Source organism: Lepidochelys olivacea, assembly GCF_965140295.1.
Source record: "Lepidochelys olivacea isolate rLepOli2 genome assembly, chromosome: 1".
Lineage (NCBI taxonomy): Eukaryota > Metazoa > Chordata > Testudines > Cheloniidae > Lepidochelys > Lepidochelys olivacea.
Window position 1 is genome coordinate 339,617,420 of NC_140411.1, and position 22,899 is coordinate 339,640,318.

At 46.2% G+C, this 22,899-nt stretch overlaps 1 protein-coding gene across 1 annotated transcript in view; it reads left to right on the forward strand.

The window, feature by feature from the left end:
• Window positions 1-4,672: 4,672 nt before the first annotated feature.
• CCDC3 (coiled-coil domain containing 3) overlaps window positions 4,673-22,899 on the forward strand; it is a 70,323-nt gene continuing 52,096 nt past the window's right edge. The window contains exons 1-2 of the mRNA XM_084616963.1: window positions 4,673-5,286; window positions 7,687-7,861. Of these exons, the coding sequence (XP_084473089.1) occupies window positions 4,913-5,286; window positions 7,687-7,861 (549 nt within the window). The 5' untranslated portion in view covers window positions 4,673-4,912. The remainder of the gene's footprint in view (window positions 5,287-7,686; window positions 7,862-22,899) is intronic.

Consider the following 22,899-nt stretch of genomic DNA (forward strand, 5'->3'; position numbering starts at 1 on the left):
TCTGAGCAAAGCTTGTGCTCCACCATGTCTTCCAGAGAAGTTTGCAGCTCCATCAAATGCACAAGCAGCCATTGGTTTGGGGTCCCATTGACAAGTATTTAACTCTTCTAAGATGTGGGTTGTCACAGATGCAGCCAATCTGTCTTTTATAACTTGAATATCTAGAAATGCATCTACTGGCCTACCATTGACATCAAGATAACGAACACAATGACTTAATACTTGATGACCATTTGCATTGGTGCATTCATCAGCCATGAATGCAAATTTTTTGAATGTGGTGAGAGAGTTCTTCACTTTTTGAACTGTTGAGTCCTTCACTGCTGCACCGCATGCGTCTAGCCAGTCAGCTGAGTTTCTTGCAGAAAGATAGTGAGCATTTGGTGGTCTTGTTTGGAAGCAATGTTCAACTTCAGGATGAACAAGTGACAATGCACTTAACATTGGCCTCCCAGTTTGTAGAGTGTGGTATCTCTTGGTTAAATAGAAAGTAGGATGCCACAGCCATGTTTGTTCGCATGAACTGTGTTGAGTCTCCAGCATTCTTAACAGCCTCATTAACACACACCGGTGTTGTCCTTGGTCAGTGGAGACTCAGAGTTCAGAGCTGCTTTCACATGAGTTCACCTCCCAGCTGGGGGGCAAGAAGGCGCCTTGCTCGTTCCTCCAGCTGCTCATTGTTCGCTCTGGCCACTGTTGTTCGCTGTGCCACCATTCACTCCATCGCTCTGTTGCCAATGGCCCTGTGCTGTCACCTTCTGCTGCTACCTGCCACTGTGACCTCTGTGAGTTGGTCTCATGAGGTTCCACCCAGCTCTCAGTGATTTCAGCTGAGCTCTCAGTGGGGGAACCTTGCTGCTAGTGCAGACTGGGCCGTCTCTTCCACAGAAACACTGTCCCACAGCAGGTCTAAGCACTTAGACCTGATCATCAGTGATTTCAGCTGTTGTGGTCACTTAAAAGAACAAAAGACTATCTATGGAGCCTAATCAGCTCTGTCTTTAAACAGTGGAGAGGGGCAGGTCAAATAGTACTTCTGACTCAGGCAGACCATCAAGCAAAACACCTGTCCCCACCCTCTCTCTTTATGCCCTTAATCAGCAGAGGCTAAGTACAGTTCTACTGCCCTTTACTCATACAGTAAGAATAACAACATTTCTTTACCCCCCCCCCCGCTTTCAAGTGATTTGTAACCCAACCCCAGCCAAAATCTATCACTTGGGCAACACAGCTCTGTTTGCTGGATACCTAGGTAGATTAGGTGTGAATGTAAATACAATCTGGTCCTGAAGCCTTTCCCCCCAGCCCCCAGCTCATCACTAGCTGTCAGGGAGAGCTCATTTAGGCTTTGCTTACAAATCATAATTTGAAATTATTAGGTTGGCCAACATCACCTAAATGAATGCACTGACATGGTCATAAAAACAACAGCTGTATAAGGAAGCTAGTCTATGTTCATACTTTTCAAATCTATTATACTTTTTCAGATACACGTATTTTATCATACACTGTATATGCTTTTAAAGTGTGTATTAATGTTTCAATTTCAATTCACATTTCCAAACAATCACTAAATTGGCAACACAGTATGTAACTAGTTCACAGAACTCGTGTGTGTGTGTGTGTGTGTGTGTGGGAGGGTGGGCGTTGGGGAAATTCAGGGGGGGTAAGCACCTCCATTGGGGGGTGTAGGGAAATCCCCAAACCCAAGTAAATGTGAGAAAAGGGCAACATTTCAAAGAGGGAGTATTTTTAAATGTTTCCTTGGCAAATGTTAGTCAAGATTTCTCTTTAAAAACTACATGGACTATTCAAAGGTCCCTGGAAGAGTTACTGTGCTAAAAGTGGAGCCTAAATCCAACGACCGAAGTCTGACAGAGGGTTGAGTACTGTTTAAGTGCAAATTTCAATACAAACTTAACTAAGGGGTTACCACCGATGCCTTCATAATTGTTACATACAGCATTGCACAGCAATACAGTAGGGTCCAATTCAGCTCCTTTTGAACTCAATGACATCGAATCTTCAACTTCAGTGGGAGTTGAATAAGAACATTAGTTCTGATTTGCACCCAAAATCTGTAGAACAAACCTGTGAACTATCCCCTAATAATCACAGCTCTGGCACAGTTTGCAAAACAAGAGAACTTTGCCCTGGGAGATTACATTTTCAAAATCACATGTAGTTTGTTGATTCCTTGACCTTTGTTGTGTAATTTTTCTTATTATTATTTCTTATTATTGTGGCTTCCCCATCAACCTTTTCTTGACAGTTATGAATCAACATGTTGCTCTCCAAGAAACAGATTCTGAAGACTGTTGAAAAAGGTTTGAGTCTGTCAGTCAAATTTACTCTAGAATGAGGGGGGAGGGGGGATAAATTTTAAAAAATCTATTTCTAGGCAGATCTTTGCTGTTTTTCCATAAAATTTATGAAGAAGAACTAAGGTATAGGAGAACTGTCTACTAATGAAAAGTGAATATTGCATTTATTTAACATTCTGGACCACATTCCGCTGTCAGCTTTGTCAGTGTAAATCTGGAGTAACTCCACTGATCTTAGTGAAGTTACTCCAGATTTACACCAGTGTCACTGAGAGCAGAAGTTGAGCCACTGTTATTTAACTAACTTTGCATGATGTATAGCTGCTAACAAGACTTTTATAGGTGCCTTGGGCCTATTCTTGTAGGGTTACCATACCTCCAGGACATGTCTGGCTTTTTGGTTCTTAAATCACCGTCTGGGAGGAATTTTTAAATATCTAAAAACGTCCAGGATTTTGCCATTATTATTTTTCCGCAAAGAAAAGTTGATCATTCAAGAAAGAGAGTGAATGTTGATCATTCGAGAAAGAAAGTGAATGTTGATCATTTGAGAGAGTGCCTGCTTTTTCCCCCTAGCTCCCAGTGCTTGCGCCACGAACCAGCTGTTTTGCGCGGCTGGGAGGGAGGTGGGAGAAGGGGGAACGCAGCGCACTCAGGGGAGAAGGAGGGGTCAGGGCGGGGATTTAGGGAAGGAGTCCAATGGGGCAGGGAGGGGTTGAAATGGGGGCGGGGAAGGGGCGGAGTTGGGGCAGGCCAGGGGCGGGGGTTGCGCAAGGAAATAGCCCCCGCCCTGTGGAGTGTCCTCATTTTTGAATGTTCAAATATGGAAACCCTAATTCCTGGCTCCTATCAACTTTAGTTGATCAGGTTTGGGCCCTTTGAGATCCTCAGATAAAGGGCAGTAATAGTAAATGTAATTATTATTATAACAGAGTTGGGTGGTCTTCAGTGCCATTGGCCTCAGGAAATACTTGTAAGAGGTGTGAGATCCAAATGCTCCCTGGTAGATGTATCCTGTTGCTGAAGTGGTAGTCAGAGCCTTGGAGACATTCTCCAGGGCCTAGTAGTCCTGCTAACCAGAAGAGACCAAAATGTACCGCTAGACACCTCTAGGTTGTGATGTGATAGGATGAGATGGTAGGAAAGGGTTGATGTGCTTGGACCTGCCTTTCTATTTTTATCTTTCTTCTTGTGTGTGATTTAAAAAATGCCTAGAGCTAGGGATAGGCGCTTTTAAATATGTGTGACTGAAACAAATTAATATAGGTAAGCAAAGTGGGGAAGCAGGAGGTGGAGGAGAGAAGTAGCCTGGGGTAACATGTGACTGGTAAGAAAAGATGGGCTGACAGGAAGGGGTTCTCCCCTGCCCAGAAGTTGGTCTTCTTCCTCCTCATCTCTTGTGCATTGAATGAGAGAGGAAGGTTAAGGGGAATTCTTCCACTCCTCCCCTTCCCACTGGGTAGGGGAAAGGAGGATACAGGGAAGCTGCAGTCCACACATTCTCCTTTGCTTCTTCCTCAGTCGTCCCTCACTTCACCAACTCAATCCCACTTCCTCTCACTTCTTACCCCATTCCTCGTCTCCCACTCTAATTCTATGACTGAGTCTCTACTGCCCCTTATCATCCACTCCTCACCCCATCCTGCCTGCCTGCGTTCTTATGTAGGGTGCCCCCAGCACCACTGACTCCGAGTGCCTGACAAACACAGTCATTCTAGGCTATTATTTGCACCGCAGCAGCACCCACAGATCCCACTCCAGACCAGGGCCCCACCGTGCCAGGCACGGTACAAACCACGTTCCTGCCCCATAGCATTTACATTGTCTCCTGCTCCTGCAGCTGGCCCAGCATGGCGCCCTGTTGGCCTTGCCCAGGGGCTCAGCATGGGCGCAGGGGATCTGCCCACCCAGAACCAGCTGCAGGAGTGGGGACCAAGGCACCGTCATGCATGTTATCTTCACACGGGCGGATAGGGACGTAGCTTCCCCATTTGACAGATGGGGGAGCTGGGGCGCAGATCCCCAAAGGCAGGTGTTTGCCTTCAGTGGGAGTAAAGCACCTGAACACCTCTGAGGATCTTGGCCAGGGAGATTAAGTGACATGCTCAAGGGCACAGAAAGAGGCAGGGCCAGAGATTTGTTTGCAACCCAGATCTGCGACCCAGCCACAAGGCATCTCCCTTAGTCCCGCTTCTCCTCCCTCTCTCTCCCCTCAGAGCACAGGCAGGCTGCGGCCGGGGGCTCCGTCCCCTCCCCGCAGGCAGCGCGCAGACGCGCAGGGGCAGCAGACGCCTTGCTCCAATTTTGAAAAGTCCCCTGTGCGCCTGCGCTCCCGCTGCTGCCTGTAGCCCGTGCGAGGCTGGCTCTGGGCAAGGCGCGGCGGCCGGGCTGTCACGGCCCCTCCCTCGCTCCAGTTGGACGCCGCCTGCCTGATTGGTGGGGCTCGGCCCCCAGTCACCAGCCCCTGCCGCACCAGTAAGCGGGGTCAGTGCGCAGGGATCCTGTTTCACGCGCTGCGGCAGCCTAGTAGCTGCAGTTGCTGCCTTGGGAAGCCAAAGTGTCGGGCGTGTACTGTGCGCTCATCCGTCATGCTGCGCATGCTGCTGCTGGCCCTGCTGAACCTTGGAAGGCAGCTCAGCCCATGCTGGGGCTGTCAGCTGCCCTCAGACTGGAGACCCTTGAGTGAAAGCTGCAGGGCTGAGCTGGCGGAGATCATAGTGTACGCCAAGGTGCTGGCACTCCACCAGGAGATGTACAGCATGTATAATTACCTGCCCTGGCAATATGAAGCCAGCGAGGGGGGGCTCTTTTACTCGGCTGAGATAGAGATGCTGTGTGACCAGGCTTGGGGAAGCATGCTGGAAGTCCCTGCAGGCTCTAGGCTTAACCTCACTGGACTGGGCTACTTCTCCTGTCACTCCCACACAGTCCTGCAGGATTACGCTTACTTCTTCTTTCTCAGGTGAGTACAAACGTGTGGCCCATGCCCTGCTTGAGAACGAGCGAGAACATTTTCTCGTTCATAAATGCGCTGCACTTCTAGAACACTTTCACCCCAGCATCTCCTTCACTTCATCTTCACTTTGTGTGCAGCTGAATCTCTAGAGCTTCTCTGAGCCAAACAAAAGTTAGTCCGGTATGTTTTCTGTAACTAAAATACATCGGGAGCCGCCAGAAATGACCGAGTATTGTATAGTGAGTGAATAAAAGCAAATGTTCTCTGGTGTGTAACTATATCATGGATGAGCCTTGTACATTTCTGTTAGAGATAATAGTACGAGCTGCAGCACATGTGGGAGAGCAAGTCTCCTCTCTTTGGATAGTGGAATTTCATACTTATTGTTGCTCAGGTAGGTACAAATTCACCTAGTAGAGAAGATGTGAGTGTACACAGTTCAGAGGAGAATACTTTCTATTGTGATTTTTCTTGGAAGGAGTGGTGCTTAATTAGTGCTTTCCTAGACTACAGAAAGTAGAAACAAACATGTTCAATTTACTTGAAATCTAGGGTGTGTGACAGATATATCTATAAATGATTTTATGACCTCAACAAAAATCGAACAATGCATTTTACTATAGCTTGTTTATAGTTGTTGTGGTTTGGATCTTACATTTCCAGTGTTGATATTTACAGTGTTCTGTAAATTTTAATCCTCTGTGTCAGTTTCTTTGATGTGAAGTACTGTATAACTAGCCAGCTGAAGTGTGAAGACTGGTAAAAGCACCATGATCTATACAGACAGTTTGGAAAGTTGTGCATCCGATGAAGTGAGCTGTAGCTCATGAAAGCTTATGCTCAAACAAATTTGTTAGTCTCTAAGGTGCCACAAGTACTCCTTTTCTTTTTGTAGAATATTTTTGACAGACAACTTGGTATGTTCATGGAGGATAGGTCCATCAATGGCTATTAGCCAAGATGGTCAGGAACACAACCCCATGCTCTGGGTGTCCCTAAACCTCTGACTGCCAGAAGCTAGGACTGGATGAGAGGACAGCTTACTCAATAAATTGCCCTGTTCTGTTCATTCCCTCTGAAGCATCTGGCACTGACCACTGTCGGAAGACAGGATACTGGGCTAAGAGGACCATTGGTCTGACCCAGTATGGCCATTCTTATGTTTGGGTTTAGAACTGAGCATGTTACTGTTTTTTTTTTCCAACTTGAGATAGAGGGTATAAAGTTTTTCAAACATTCTAGCTAATAACAGAGAGGCAAATCAAGTTATCTTTTGAAAACTAAACTCAGTAAAAGTGATTTTTTTCCCCCTCACAATATCTGTTTTAGAAGCCTGCAGCAGATAAAATACTAAACGATGAAGCACCGCTTTCTAAAGAAAAATAAACATCCCAGCAGATGGCATTTGTTCCCATCTTGTTGTTAATTTTTGCTCAGTGATTTGTGGTATTAACTTCTTACAGCGATCTTGCTCATTTACAAACCATGGTAATGTCTTTCATGACCAAAAAGATACAGCATTTCAAACAATAATTTGGTATTCCTGTGCACCGGATTTATTTTGAGCTGTTATTTAGCTGTGTACAGCTCAGCCTTTTTGTTTCTATGAGACCAAAGTAGGTACACTAGATTCTGTTCAGTTTTACAGACTTGATAGGTGCCAGTGTCTTTTCTCTCAAAAGTTTGGCACATGGGTTTAGCTCTGATCCCCAAGTATTTACTTACTTTGCTCTTCTGGGTACCAGCCAAATCCTCATTTTAAGGTCATCAAAATAATAAGAAACTATAATATGGGAATAAAGCCATCTCAGCAAACCTTTAAATACAAAAATATTTGTGAAATTTACTCAGTACTTGTTTAGAACCACTCAGTGTATCTCAGACCAGGGGAGTGGTGGCAGAGAAGCATAACAAAACGTGTTTTGATGGTGTCTGCTAATATCTCTAAAAGCTCATTTGTATTAGTTATTAATGGATTATTTTAAATTGTGCCCATCTAGATCTGTGGGTACCTGGAAAGAAATGGCAAACTGAAGCATAGAAAAATCAAACAATACCCAAAATATAGGACTATCCCAAATTATGCTTCCAGTCGTGCAATGGGCCCTTGGTGGGAGGAGCTCAATTGACATCTGTGTGGTTGCAGGGGCCTGCCTGTGTGGAACTCATTGCAGGTTTAGAGCCTATTGGGCAGAACCGCTGCTAGTGTACAATGCTGTCATGATAGCAGGTGTCATGGACCAATGGCTGTTTACACTCTCTATGAATATATGCCTAGGAGTCTCCTGCCACCCAGTGTAGCCCATTCAGGCAACAGTCCTGGTATAGGTGAGAAACACAACAGAGATGGGGGGGAAATACCCCATGATTTGACATGACGTAAGTACTATCTGATTTTTGTTTCAGAATGGATGAGAATTATAACCTCCTTCCTCACGGAGTAAATTTCCAGGATGCAATATTTCCAGACACACAGGAAAACAGAAGGATGTTTTCCAGTCTCTTCCAGTTTTCCAATTGCTCTCAGGCGCAACATGTCATAACTTTCTCCAGTGACTGGGAGATTCAAGAGGACAACAGGGTAAGCCGCAGTGGGTAGGTGTATCCCCACGTCACTTGCAAACACAAGTGTATGGAATATACAGCAGTTGCAATTGATGGTAGCTTTCTTTTAGATGGTCATGTAATGTTTTAACGTAACATGGTATTGCCACAAGCAGACTCCCTGCTCTGGTCTTATCTGAAATATGAACTTGAATGTTCCAAGTGAGAGATTGTTTCAGCCAGTGTTTTCTGTATTATGAAGCTTCTGTCCTCACTCTTGCTGGCACCAAATCTATGTCCTTGATTGGGCCACCCTGCACTCTGAAAGAACACACTTTTAGTAAGCAAAGTCTCAGATGCAGATAAGGTGATCACATGTCCCGATTTTAGAGGGACAGTCCTGATATTTGGGGCTTTTTCTTATATAGGCTCCTATTACCCCCCACCCTCTGTCCTGATTTTTCACACTTGCTATCTGGTCATCCTAGATGCAGATACCACTGGTGGGTGTGTCTACAATGGCTTTTGGCCTTTGCGGGAGGGGGTGGACACGTGTGTCACTTTCAGGTTTAAAATAAACAGGGGAAATACTTTGTTAGCAGTATTTGGTGGGGACGATTCATGCTTATTTACAGAATTAACACTTTTGGATTATGTTCTTTCTGCCAGTGCTGATAGTTTTATGAAGTTGGTGGTTTCTCCAAGGAGCTATGAGAATTGTAACTGTCTCTCTAGCTTAGGAATGACTGGACATTTGTCATTGGTTGTAACTTCTGTCATGTTGATTCATGCAAGGTTGACAAAACAGCACTGTTTACATGTAGGAGAAGGAGCTCTATTGCCTTGTTCGGGAGAATGATGGTAGAAGCTCAATAGCCAATTGAAGGTCTCTTATTTACAAGCTGGCTCATAGCCAGCATAGGAAGTTTTAGCTCCCAGTTTTCCAGCTGGCCAGTGATGCAAAATAATCAGAACACCACTCAGGTAACCATCAGGTGGAATTTTTATAGAACTAGTGGGGGTTTAACTGCATAACCCTAATTTTCAATCATGTATTTGGGATGGGCTATAGAAATCAGGTATTTTTTTTTAATAAACAGATCCCATAGTTACAGAAATATAAGGACAGGACATAGGACAGGCTTGTTGTCAAGGCACAGGGCTGGGAATCAGGGTAGTCTAGACCCAAACCTGCCTCAGTTTCTCCATCTGTAAATTGTGGGGAATATTTATAGGTTATAAAACACTTTGAGATTTGCCATGCAAGGGTGTAAATCCACCCACACTGGGAAAGCCTTGCTGGTCCTCTGCTGCAGATCAGGGATCTGGATTTGAGCAGATAGGGGATAGCTTCTATGTTCAGACTCCAGTCTGAACCTCCTCAGAGACTGAGATGTTTGCAGGCACGGTATTGATTTGGGCCTAACTCTACAATTAATTAATGGGGAGGGAGGTTTAACTGAATTTTCAACCCTGCAAAGGCTGCTTGGGGTGAAAGTTTGGCAGCAAGGAAGGAGGTGAAGGGCAGTTTATTCAACTTGTTTCACCCTTCCCTGTTAATACAGGGGGATAGTGCAGGGGGACGGGAGCTGCATTCTCCAGCCGTCAAAGGGCACTTGGCATGCAGGGGAACGCTGCGGGCATAAATCTTGCCAAGGTGGCTCCTACACCAGCCACGCCAGCACTGCTCCAGGTAATGAGAAAGCAGTGTTTCAAAGTGGGTGGGGGCATATCCAGGACAGTGAAGGGAACGGAGTGTGACAGAGAAGAGCTCAGCTACACCATGTCCTCCAATGGCCCCTGTACAGCCCTTAGTACAGCCAGAGCCTGAATCAAGGAGCAGCAACAGCCCCCTAGTTGCTACTGGGTCAGATACAGTGGAGAATCAGGGCCTGAATTGCTTTGGTCAAGAAAACCTCTTGTCAGCACGGCCTGTATTAAAAACTGTTGTTTTGATATGACCCTCCCGTGCCACACCATTTTCCACGTGCCCTAGAAGAATAGCTCCAACTCAACGTGACTTCCCTGGTGTAGCACCTGGCTATGCCAGCAGTGAATCTGGCCCATTCACTTTCATGGAAGTCACAAGGCAAAATCCCCAAAGGCCACTCCGGGAAACTTAGAAACAAATGTAGCAAAAGTATGTTTCAGCTGTTGTGCTCTCTGACCCTTTGCAGCTGTGAGCAGCTTCCAGAGTGGAATTATTTTAGCTGCTTGCTTTACAGGTTTGGACTGAGATTTTTATCCATACTTAGTAGATAAATTCTGTCCAGTTGACAGGCACCTTGTCTCCCATCCACCTCCCTTTACAATAAAAAGAAAAAGCTTCCTTTGCACAATTTAAAAACCATCCAGGCTGGCCTCTCTCATCTGGGGTCCCCTAATGTCTCTGTTCTCCAAGCTGAGTGCTGGTTTCCCTTTCAACTGTCCCTTCAGGCAGGCGTTCCCCACCCTTGGGAAGGGCTGCAGTGATGTGGAGTTGTCAGGGGTTCATCCTCACTCCTTCATGAAAAAGGAGGAATAGCAATGTCTACTTCCAAAGGCAGTACCTGATCTCCTCTGTTGACTGCATGTTTAGGCCTTGTGTACACTACCGCTTAAGTCAATGCAAGTTATGTCACTCGGGTGTGAAAAAACCCACCTCTGAGCAAAGTAACTTGCATCGACTTAATGCGGTGTCCACACCACGCAATGTCGGTGGTAGACGCTCTCCCGCTGACACAACTTCTGCCTCTTGTTGAGGTGGATTAATTACATTGACAGGAAAGTGCACTTCCATTGACGTAGCGTGTCTTCACCAGACACGCTTAATTGATGGGCTGCAGCGCGGTAGTGAGGAAAAGCCCTTAGTGTCTTCTTCCCTTCTTCCCCATATCAGACAAATGCCATGCCTGTGATTTCCCTGTTGTTCTCTTCCACTTCCCTCAGTTGTACTCATCCTACCAAAATCCAAACTATTTCAATTTCCAAATCCAGCCAGCTGAGCAACCTCTTGCTCTCTTTTAAACTGAAAGGTGCTATATATGCTGAGTTCCCATTGCAGTGAATGAGTGAGTTTTTAGGAAAAATGGATATTGCTCCTTTAAGCTGTTAAAAGTAAAAAATTATTAAAGGTGCTCCCGGAGGGGGAAGGAGGCAACACAACAGGGGACTGTCTCTGTGACACTGTCAGGCTTTAGGATTCCTATGTGGAGGTACAGAGTTATTTTCTGGACTCACCCTGTTAGTCAGACCAGAGAGATCTCATTAGCTGATTTGCATTAGTGTAAATGGCTACACAAGGTGCAGGGCAGTGGAAATCAGGCACCAAGGGTTTCTCTGAGGTAACTGAGAGCCTGTCAGGGAGAAGTCATGGGAACAACCAGCCTTGAGGGAGGCTTGGGTTAAGGTCTATGTTGAAGTGTTAGTCACAAACCTGCACGCAGGCAACCTGGGATTCTGGTCGCTCAGCCTTGGATTCTCGGCAGCAAGGCTCTTGGGCTGCTCAGCCACTGGGGTGTTGCCATTTTTAGTTCACCAGTGCTCATTTTAGTAAGGGAAAGGGTTAGAAAACATAACCTAAACATTGCCTGCCCAACTTTAATTTGCCCAGTTCACCACGACTGGGGGATCATCCACACACCAGGCATTCTAAAAGAAAAACAAGATCTCAATGTGGTGACATGGAACATGCAGACTCTAGTGGACAGAGATAACACATCAAGACCTGAAAGATGTACAGCATTAATTGCAACGGAAGCTACTAAATATAGGATTGACATCACTTCCCTTAGTGAAACCAAACTTGCAGTCGAAGGGTCCATAAAGGACCCTCCGGAGGTGGCTACATCTTCTTTTGGAAAGGGAAACCAGCAGAGGAAGACCGAATTTATGGCATTGTTGCTGTTAGAAACAGCCTCCTAAAATCACTGAAAGACCTAGCTGTGGGCAAAACTGAATGCCTTGTGACTCTACAAGTTCCCACTGGAAATTCATGCTTTGTAGCTCTTGTCAATGCTTATGCTCTAACCATGAACAGTACAGAAGAAATCAAAGATCAGTTCTATTCTGGTTCAATTATGTCATTCTACTCCTAGGGGAGACAAACTCATACTACTGGGAGACTTTAATGCCAGAGTCAGAAAAGACAGAGAGGCTTGAAGTGGTGTAATAAAGAATAGTGGAGTTGGAAAAATGAACAGCACTGGTCTTCTGCTACTCAGCAAGTTTGCTGAGCATGAGCTCATGCTTGCTTCAAGCTTTAGGAAAGCAGACAAATACAAAACTTCATGGATGCATCTAAGATCAAAGCACTGGTCTCTGCCTATGTCATTATATGGCAAAGAGATATCAGGGACATCACAATCACAAGAGCCAAGCAAGAAGCAAACAGTTGGGCTGATCACAGGAGGATTGGAGCCATTTTAAGTTTCCATATTGTTGCCCCTCAGTGAAATAAAGAATGCTGAACAGATTTAAACTGAAACTGAACATAGCAAAGTTGAGACATTGATTTAATCAAGACAAACTGAGGGGGGAAAAAAAAGGAAAAATTTGATAGTATTACATCCTCACCCAAGGACACACCCGAAAAGTGGAATATATTCACATCAGCCATCCTTCAAAACTTGGAAGACAGCACCAGGATAGCTTTGATGAAAATGATTTAAATAAAAAAAGATCCTTTAGGAAAAGAACAATGTGTTTATGTGTTGACAAAACAGCAAAGAATCAGTATCAAAGAAGGATAAAGTCAAATACGGCTTCATGTTCTTCAGGATAACTGGTGGGAAAAGAAAGTAGAAATACAACCTTACACCAATACAAACAACGTAAAGTTGTTTTATGACTCACTGAAGGCCATTTAAGGGCCATCGAAACGGACCAGCTCCATAAAGGTGTTCAGATGAATCTACCTTAATGAAGAAAAAGAGAGGCATCTCTGAAAAATAGGGGCTGCTCTTTGCTGAGCTACTCAACCATCCCTCTACTGTCAACCAAGAAGTGCTAGAGGAACTAACCCAGCACCCCATACATGAAGAAATTGCACAGTTGCCTACCGTTGAGGAAGTGCAAAAAGCTATCAAACAAATGAAATCAGGTAAATCACCAGGCAAAAACAGCATGCCTGCTGAAATCTTTAAACTTGCGGGCCCCAAAACTTTCATCTATACAAAATTATTATGGATATCTGAGAAACTGAGAAAATTCCTCAGGATTTTAAAAATGCAATCATAGTTCCACAATAGAAAAATAAAGGCAACAAATCTGACTGTGGCAACTACCTGGGCATCTCCCTGCTATCTGTAGGTGGCAAAATCCTCAGTCGTACCTTGCTCAATTGGCTTGTCAAAATAGTATCAGAAAAGCTTCTATGAGAGACCCTATGTGGGTTTATATCAGGTCAGAGCATCATAGACATGATTTTCATTGAGAGAGAGACTCAGGAACAATGCATAGAACAAAACACAGAACTCTATGCTCTTCATTGATCTAAAAAAGAATTTGGAATGGTGAGCAGAAATGGCCTATGAAAAATTCTTGAAAAGTGTGGCTGCCCCACCAAATTCATTCTCATAGCTCAATTCCGCAAAGACATGACTGGGCAAATACCCTCTGTAAACCATTCCCCATATCCAAGGGGGTGAAACAAGGCTGTGTGCTGGCACCAGTCCTCTTTGGTCTCTTCTTTGCAGCTGTTCTAAATTACACAACTGACAAAAGGGCATCTACATAAGGTACAGAACTGATAGAAAACTCTTCAGTCTCCAAAGGCTTGCTGCAAAAACAAAATTCCGTGAGGAACTCATATTTGAAGCTCTTTTTGTGGATTATGGTTCCCTACTTAATCATGGTGAAAAGTTACTGTTTACGCTTGACCGGTTCTAAGAGGCCACTAAACAGTTTGGACTCGCCGTCAGCTTGGAAAAAACTGAAGTCCTCTTCCAACCAGCCTCGGCAACCACTAAACTACCACTGAACCAAATATCCATTGGTGGTAAAGATCATCAATCAATCACTTTACATACCTTGGCAGTACTGCTTCAAGTGATGGTTCCCTGGGTCAAGAAATATCAAACAGAACACGAAAGGCAAGCCAGGCTTTTGGAAGACTTAACCATAGGATACTCAACCAGCATACCATCAAACTGTCAACAAAACATGATATCCATTGCAGCAGTGATAACATCCTTTCTATATGGGTGTGAAATACGGACAGTTTACCGCAGACTCATCAAGCAACTTGAAAAATGTCACATGCGCTCTCTCTGTTCTGAGGGGCCACTGGCAAGACCAAGCATCAAACATTAACATCCTTGAAAAAGCCAAAACAACCAGCGTGGAGCCAATGAGTATCAAAACTCAGCTTATATGGAGAGGTCCTGTTATCAGAATGGACAATGGTACACTCCTGAAAATAGTTATCTGTGATGAGCTGAAACTGGGAAAGCCCTAGAGGGTCAGTCAACGTAAACGTTTCAAAGACACCCATAAGCAGAATCTCGGCTCACGATGCATAAATATTGATACCTTGGAAGACATAGCCAAGGACAGTCCTGAATGGAGAGCAACCTCAATTAACAAACACTTTGAGAAAGACAGAAATGAAAAACCAGTTGAGAAGGGCCAACCGTCACACCAAGTCTTCAGTGGGAGCCTGCCCATTCCTGTGTGTAGGCTTGGCAGAATTCGATTTTCATGTATTTATTTATTTGCAATTTCAATGATTAATATAGATTTCTATTTTTAATTTATTTTTATTTTTACAGTTGTGGGCCATTAAGGAGGGGGTAGAGATGGGGTTGGGGTTAGGGAAGCGCTGGCAGTGGGGCTGCATTGCTGGTCTCCCAAGGTGTGGGAGAGGCTGCATTCCTGGTCCCATGGAACAGAGACCCCAGCCCAGGACTGTAAGGAGGAAGACAAGCCCCTGGCTGCATGGGAGGCCACCCTGCTGCCGAACAGCTCCTGCCCGGGGATGGCCCCTCAACTCCTGGCTGGTGAGTGCGCGAGCGGGGCTATGACAGCAGAGCTGCAGAATGCTCCCTGCACAGCCACAGGGCCGCTGGCATCCGATCCCTGCAGGCACAAGGAGTGACGTTGGGCAAGCTGCTCTTGGGCCGACGGTTACCGATGGATATTTCTTTTTTCCCCGTTGATTTCAGCGTGTCAGCTAAAATCAACGTTTACTGACAGATACCAATTTAAATCTAATCCTGCCAAGCCTACCTTTGTGACATCTGTTCGCGATCTTGCTCCCTGCAGATCGGATTGCTTAGCCAGAAGAGAATGCTCGAGATGCTGTTACATCATTGTCAGATAGGATGGACAGCCATAAAGTCCTGCCTCAGGGCATTGCTTCTCAAATCTCTGAGACAGCAGAATACTGGGAAATGTCAGGTAGGGGGCGTGTTCTGACAAGAACAGTGTGTGCGCGATGGGAAGAGGGTGAGTGAGGAAACCTCTTGTTTACAGTCTCGGGTTCATTTCTTGTAGGGGGCCTTCTGAAATCCTAAATTTGCCTCTGGCCCTCCGTCTTACTTTTGATAGGTCTCTGGAGTGGACTTTTAAAGTTGTGAATTCAGTTGCACTGCATATTTATGTGAGTATTTACCTGATTTGCCATGTATATCTTTTTAGTGCTTCAAGTATAAGGCAGGTACATCCAATTGCAGGACTGCAAACGTGTATGCACATCTTCGGAAAATCTGGCTCTTTTTGACCGTCACTTAATGTAAGATCACTCCTAATGACTCAAGGGATGCCTTCTCCTGAATGCATTTGAGTTGGGAACTTGGTTGAGGATCTAAGCTTGCATTGTGGATTTTTGTTCTAGATCACACATACTCTTCTATGCCACTGTGTAGACTTGAAGGAAGTTGTACTCTGCATCCGTGCACAGAAAACGTTCATAACCATGTATTCAGTATATCCTTATTAAACTTTTAGGAATAAATTGTTGTCTTTCCTTTTCTCAGCTGTGCAGAATTTAAATCTAAAATGTATTTCTTTAACTGGACCTCACCCAGCTGCATAGTGTAAGTTACTTTGCAAAACTGACCAGGTGAACTTTGGAATTATCCTACCATTGTCTCATCAGGCAAATAGATTAGTATTATGGAAGTCAGTGCCAGGCTTGTGTTGTAGGCCACAATTGGAACTCAGGTGACAGTTTCACATATGTGATTGTGGGGGGACATAGGAGGCAAAAGGCGTGTGGGAGGGGATCTCTGAAAAGAGGCGTAGTAAACTGAAGGATAGCCTACCATTTGCACTGTGAGAAAGTGTTTGTCTTAGTCTACACTGCGGGGGGGATCGATCTAAATTACACCATTTCAGCTCCATGAATAACATAGCTGAAGTCGACGTACTTAGATCAATTTACCGTGGTGTCTTCACTGCGGTGAGTTGACTACTGCCACTCCCCTGTCAACTCCGCCTGCGCCTCTCATGGAGCTGGAGTACAGGAGTCGACGGGAGAGCTCTCGGAGGTCGATTTATCGAGTCTAGATGCGATAAATCGATCCCCACTGGATCGATCGCTGCCTGCCGATCCAGCAGGGAGTGTAGACATACCCTTAGAAACCACTTGGGCATGTAGTAGAGAGAACCCACTGTAAAGAGCCCAAACTTAGGTATGGCTGGTTGGGGATGAAGCAGAGACCTTCCTCCATGTGTGCTTGCCACTGTTGATGTAATCTGGGATGACTGAAGGACACGTGTTATCTATGGTTTTCAAACAGCCCTTGTATTCTCAGAACTTCACTCAAGTGGCTATACTCAGCACGAGGAGGAGCTGCAGTAGGTCAGGATGTCTTTTCTGTAGCAAGTTGCATTTGGTTTCTGTTGAGAGTAATTGGGCTTTGCCTTGACTCCTCCCAAAGACCGCTCCCCTTCATGATGTTTGTCGATCTCCTGCAAAGTACCGACTTGCTGCTGTACTTCTGGTCTGCTGTCATACCAATTCCCTCAACGTCGCTCATCAAGCGCCAAACTCCAGGAAGGGCTTGTGGCCAGCGCTTCGACTTCCGAGGCTGGATTTGTAAGAAGTTGCTATTTTTTTCTCCACTCTGCCAGGGGATGATATAGCCCTGCTGTAATTCCAGAACTGATGTAGGTGGAGATAATAATATATGTGGAAGTGCTGCTATTTTTCCTTTTAGTTACAGTTTTAAGAAGCGATTGTTAGAATCGGTCCCTTTGCCCTCCCCCCACCCCAAGGCTGGAATATTTGCCTTGGAAAAGGAATCTTGCAGTCACACCAGTTTCTTTTTATTTTAATGGGATCTGAGTATGCAAAAAATTAAAAAGTAATAAAACTCTCAATAACATTCTTAAAAGCTGCACACTTTTACTGTGCTCTCTTGTGGGCCCCCTCCGGGGAGAACCACAGATGTATCAAACAGTTGGTGAAATTTGACAACCCAATAAATAGACATACCAAACTGCTCCTGTATTGGCTAGCTAGCTCACTTCTGGCTCTAGAAACTGCCTCAAAAGGTCTCTTTTCATTTAACAAAACCCCACAAATAGTTCCCAGAACCTTGTATGTCACCCAGTCATGTGCATTGTCAGAGATCTGGGCAGCCAAGGGCCATGCTGTCAGTAGCAGTCACTTTACAGCTACCTTGTGCCACTTCGTAGACCCAATCCTGTGAACCCTCACTCACACAAGTAGACCCAGTGACTTCAGTGAGACTCCTCACATGAGTCAGGGTGTGCAGGATTTGACCCTTACTCCCAGGGCCGCCCTTAGGATTTATGGGGCCCTACGCAGTATTATTAAACTGCCCGACTTGGGGCACAGCCACCGCTCCCATCCACGGACCCTCAGAAAAACTCCCCCGTGCAACCTCCCCCCCGCCCCCCATTGCTGACACACACCGACCTTTGTACGCAGCAGACACTGCGGCAGCCCGGGGCGGGGAGGGATGAGGCAACAAAGGATACTGAGGCGCCTGGCCCGCCTCACGGCAGTGGAGAGTCACAATTCCCCGCAGAGACCCCCGTACCCTCTCCCTCACACAGAATGCGCCGCACCGGCTCATTCAGCTCTGGGAATACGGCCCCTGCCGAAGGAGATTGCAGCGCGCGCTGCAATGTGGGAGCTGACCCACTCTTACCTGCTGTCCTGGTGGTGCCCCAGATTTTCAGGTGCCCTATGCAGCCACGTATGCTGTGTGTGCCTAAGGATGGCCCTGCTTACTCCCTTCTCTAGGCTGCACTCAGTCTCCTCTTCATAACAGAGAATGTGACTACTCGGAAGTTCTGTAAGTTTCCCATCTCTGTAGAGGAGGACCTCCTGGTGTGATCATAGTAACCAGAAGGCATTAAGTGGCTGTAGAAACTTTCTACCTGTACAAATGCTGGTGGCACACCACTGAAGCTCAGACGTCTAAGGGTGTGTCTACCCTGCAGTCAGAGGTGTGACTGCAGCCCATGTAGACAAACCTGGGCTAGCCTTGATCTACCTCGCTTGAATAACCATAGCAATGAAGCTGCAGCATCAAGGGCCATACAACCCTGCCTGGGACCCTAGGTATGTACTCGAGTGGCTAGCCCAGGGGTCGGCAACCTTTCAGAAGGGGTGTGCCGAGTCTTCACTTATTCACTCTTATTTAAGGTTTCATGTGCCAGTCATACATTTTAACGTTTTTAGAAGGTCTTTCTATAAGTCTATAATATAGAACTAAACTATTGTTGTATGTAAAGTAAATAAGGTTTTAAAAATGTTTAAGAAGCTTCATTTACAATTAAATTAAAATGCAGAGCCCCCCCGGACCCGGGCCCTGTGAATGCCACTGAAAATCGGCATGTGTGCCATAGGTTGCCTACCCCTAGGCCAGCCCATGCTGCTGTGGCTTCACGGTTATGGTTATTCAAGATAGCTAGATCAAAGCTAGCTCAGGTGTGTCTACACATGCCGCAGTCACAGCTCTGATTGTGGTGTAGACATATCCTCACATGCCCACATGCGCTGACTTTAATTGGAGTTGTTCTTGCAAATTGGAGCTAGTATTTGTCCTCGGGATTTTCACACTCTGGCAGTGCACACAGCTAAGCCTGTGGATAAGACACTGGGGTGGGTGTCAGGAGCCTTGGGGTGAAATCCTGGATCCACAAAAGCCCAGGAGAGTTTTGCCATTGATTTCAATGGGTCCCGGATTTCACCCCTGTTTTTTGTTCCCAGCTGAGCCACTTTCTTGTGCAACCTTGGGTGAGTCACTTAACCTTTCTGCTCTGAAAAATGGGAATAATCGTCCTAATCCAACCCTGTAAAGTGATTTGAGATCTAGGGATATAAAGTGCTGCCTGTGTGTTAAATATTTCTTTGAATTATTATTACGCTGAGATTTTAACTCCTGAGTTACTCACAGGAGGGCAGGAATAGCTCAGACTTTCAGTCTTTTTTCCATTTTGCTGAGAGTCTGCTGACCAATGCCTGATGACACACAATGCTTTCTTTACAAGCCAGGTTTCCCCCATTTTAAACATGGGAAATCCAAGAAATGACCTGACATGTATCGTTAAAGGGATCAATACGGATGCATTAACTTTGTCTTGAACAAGCTGTTAAAGTAGCAGGGGCCTGATCCAGAACCACTGATGTCAATGAGCATCTTTCCAGTGACTTCAATGAGCTTCCCATCAAGGCCTAGGGGAGAGAGAGAGATTCATCCCTGGAGTAAACCTTTAAAGTCCATGGTGTCATACCAGAGATGGATTTGACCCCTTGTTTCTATGTATCTAGTGGGCTCTTTGCAGACTCAGTAGGACAGTTCAAGGCCACAAGGATTCTTTACAACCATAAGGGCTAGACATTTAATATTTATAAAATGAAAGCTTAAAAAGAAGCTGATTGTGACACCAGAGGAGTACTTGTACATTTCACCATGGAGAACCACTCACTCCAACATCTGGCCATAAGTAGAGACTGCAGAATCTCCTTTAGTACTGCTCTTAAGCAGGATCCGTTGTGTTGCTAATGAAACTAAACTTAAAGACGTCTTTCTAAGAACACTGAGTAAATGATCATTTAGGAGTGGGTTGGGTTTTGCTGTTTAGACTTTCCCTCACTCTACCCCAAAAGGAAGGCTTCTCATCTACTCAAAACATTTCAGGAGCAAGTTCAGTCCGAGTGAAAGTCTTGAGGGTTTCCACTAGTGTTCCCTCTTAATTTTCCCCACACTTGTGCAGAATGAATTTTGTTATGTGCACCAATACAGAGGTGATGTGAGATACATCACCTTCATATGGCTGCACATAAAATTCATGTCGTGGGGGTGGGGCCAAGGGGTTTGGAATGTGGGAGGAGGCTCAGGGCTGGGGCAGAGGGTTGGGGTGCAGGGGTGTGAGGACTCTGGCTGAGGGTGCAGGCTCTGGAGTGGGGCTGGGGATGAGGGGTTTGAGGTGCAGGAAGGTGCTCCAAGGCTACAGCAGGGAAGAGAGGACTCCCCCAGCTCTCTCCCCCTGCAGCAGCACCTGAGCTGGTGGGGAGAGGCACCTCTCCCCCACACCGTGGCAGTTCCGGGGATCAGGCTGCAGGATAAGTCACAGCAGGTCTGGGGCTGGGGCTCGCAGCAGGTCCGAGCCAGGTGGGTTCCTTGAGTGCCTGCACTGTGCTAAATAGGCAGCTGCGCAGCTTACAGGGGACTTAGGATTCCACCCGTCTTTTTCCCTCCTCCTAATTAAATCCCTTTCTTCAACTTGTGTTGGAGCTGTGGCTCAATATAGCAGCACCCATCTTTGTAGCCCAGAGCTGTGTCTTTCAGGGGGATTGTGACACTCCAGATGGGTGGCTACAGGAATCTACTTTGCCCCTGAGAGGATGAGAGCGTGAACAATGAGCAAGAGTGGACTGAGCATTGATTTTGTTTGTAGAGTTATAATGCTTCTAAAGATTCTATGATGGGGGAGCCGATGCTGTAGGCTAGGGTAGCATGGCAACGTACCGTCATTTGCCAGGCCCTTTGGTACAGAGGGGACAGGGGGTATAGGTACAGGTTTAGGCCAGACTTTTTAAATGGGGTGGGGGAAGAGAACTAATTGAAGGCAGTGTGGTGTCTGCAATCCTCAGTCTCGTCTGTAGAAGCTGTATTTGCTGTGGAAGTGGGGTCAGCTCTCTAATATTTCCGCCTCAACAGCTCAGACTACGTGGCTGTCCCTGCGATGGCCAATCCTGCGAGTCAGAGTCCTAAGTTCGACCTGGGCTTTCCGCATGCCTGGGCAATGTGCTGTCAGCCATCAGACCAAGCCCATTAACCCTGCCTCTATCAACCTCAAAGGTCAGTCTTAGAGCAGACAATCTCAAAGGCTTTTAGTAGCAGGCTTTCTGAGAACCAAACCCACTTCGTAAATATAAGACCCTCTGTTCCTTTGTCTGCTTGGTGAAACGCACCCAAATAATGCATATAGGGTCAGGGCAGTGCATTTTCCCCCTCCCCCTGCACTATGAGAGTGATCATATCTGGCTTGAGGAAAAGAAGCCTGCCTAGAACTCCAGGTTCCAGGCTATCGCAATCGAGAACGGGCATAGCTCTGTGTCATGGACCCAACAGGCAGTTCGTACTTTAACTGTGTAGCTCTCTCCGTTCACAAGGTAGGCAGGGAAGCAGTAGAAGTCTTGTAGACTCATCGCACTGATTTGCCATGGCACACTGCTCAGAGTGCTGCAGTTGTGTGGAAAGGTTCCCATCCACATTCTTCTTAGAGAGACATTCCCCTCCACTAATTTCAACTACAGGTCCTGTTAAAAATAATAATGCTTTTACTCCTGGGCGGAATTCTGCACCATTGTGCATCCACAGAATTTATGTCCCCTGAAGATTTCTTTCCTTCACCGCAGAAAAATGACTCTCTGACAGGGAAGCCACAAGAGTGGTAATGCAACCCTCCCCCTCAGTATGTTTTGGATGCCCTGGGCAGCCGCAGAAAGGTAAATCACGGTGGGGAAGGGGGCAGGACTGGGGAAGACCCAGCTGATGGCTCCTACCTCTGTGCTGGGCTGAGCTGCTAGCCCCAGCTGGGTAGGACAGGACTTCCTCTTCCTCTGCACAGGATCCGGGGCAGGGTCAGACCCACCCCTAGGATTTCTCCCTGAGCCGCCGGAAGCTTTGCAAACTCTTCCCCCCCCATAGCTTCCTGCACCCATGGCTCCTCAGCTGCAGGGGGCGGGATCCCTGTACAGGGAGCTGCTCCTGCATCCGCCCAACCCCTGTGCATCCAGACCCCCTTGTACCCAAAGCCTCCCACTGAGCCACACTTTCCCACACTCAGAACCCCCTCCCAATGAGCCTCACTCTCCCTGCACCTGGACCACACTGATGAGCCACCTGCACCCCCACCCCACTGAGCCCCAACCAGCTGCACCTGGACCCCACCTCACCGAGCCCCACTCCCTCAGCACCTGGCATGGAGGAACGGGGCTCTGGGTTGTTTCTGGGGCAGGCCCAGTCCTTTCGCTGTGTCAGGGTTGGGTGCAGCCTCACCGCTGAGTCCGTGTCCTGGAGGGGAAGCTGCAGGGTGATCTCCCGCCTCTGGGTGGCCACTGGCCCGTGCTCCCCAATGCCATGCTAGAGTGTCCACATTTTTTTAACAAATAAAATTTGCAGAATTTTTAATTTTTTGGCGCGGAATGCCCTCAGGAGTAATGCTTTTCACTGCTAGAGCAGTGGCTCGCAACCTTGTCACACTTCTGATTTGTCCCCTTTCCCTGATTTGTACACTTTCAGGAGTGTAATTTGTCTTGTGTACCCCCCAAGTTACACTTCACTTAAACTACTTGCTTACAAACTCAGACATAAAAATGCAAGTGTCACAGCATGCTGTTACTGAACAATTGCCGACTTCCTCATTTTTAACAATTCTAAAATACATCAAATTGGAATATAAATATTGTACTTACATTTCAGTGTCCAATATATAGAGCAGGATAAACAAGTATGAAATTGTAGTTTGTACCGACTTCGCAAGTGCTTTTTATGTAGCCTGTTGTAAAACTAGGCGCCTATCTAGCTGAGTTGATGTACCCTCTGGAAGACCTCTGCGTACCCCTGATTGAGAACGACTGTTCTATAGCACAGGAAGGAAGCAGCATTT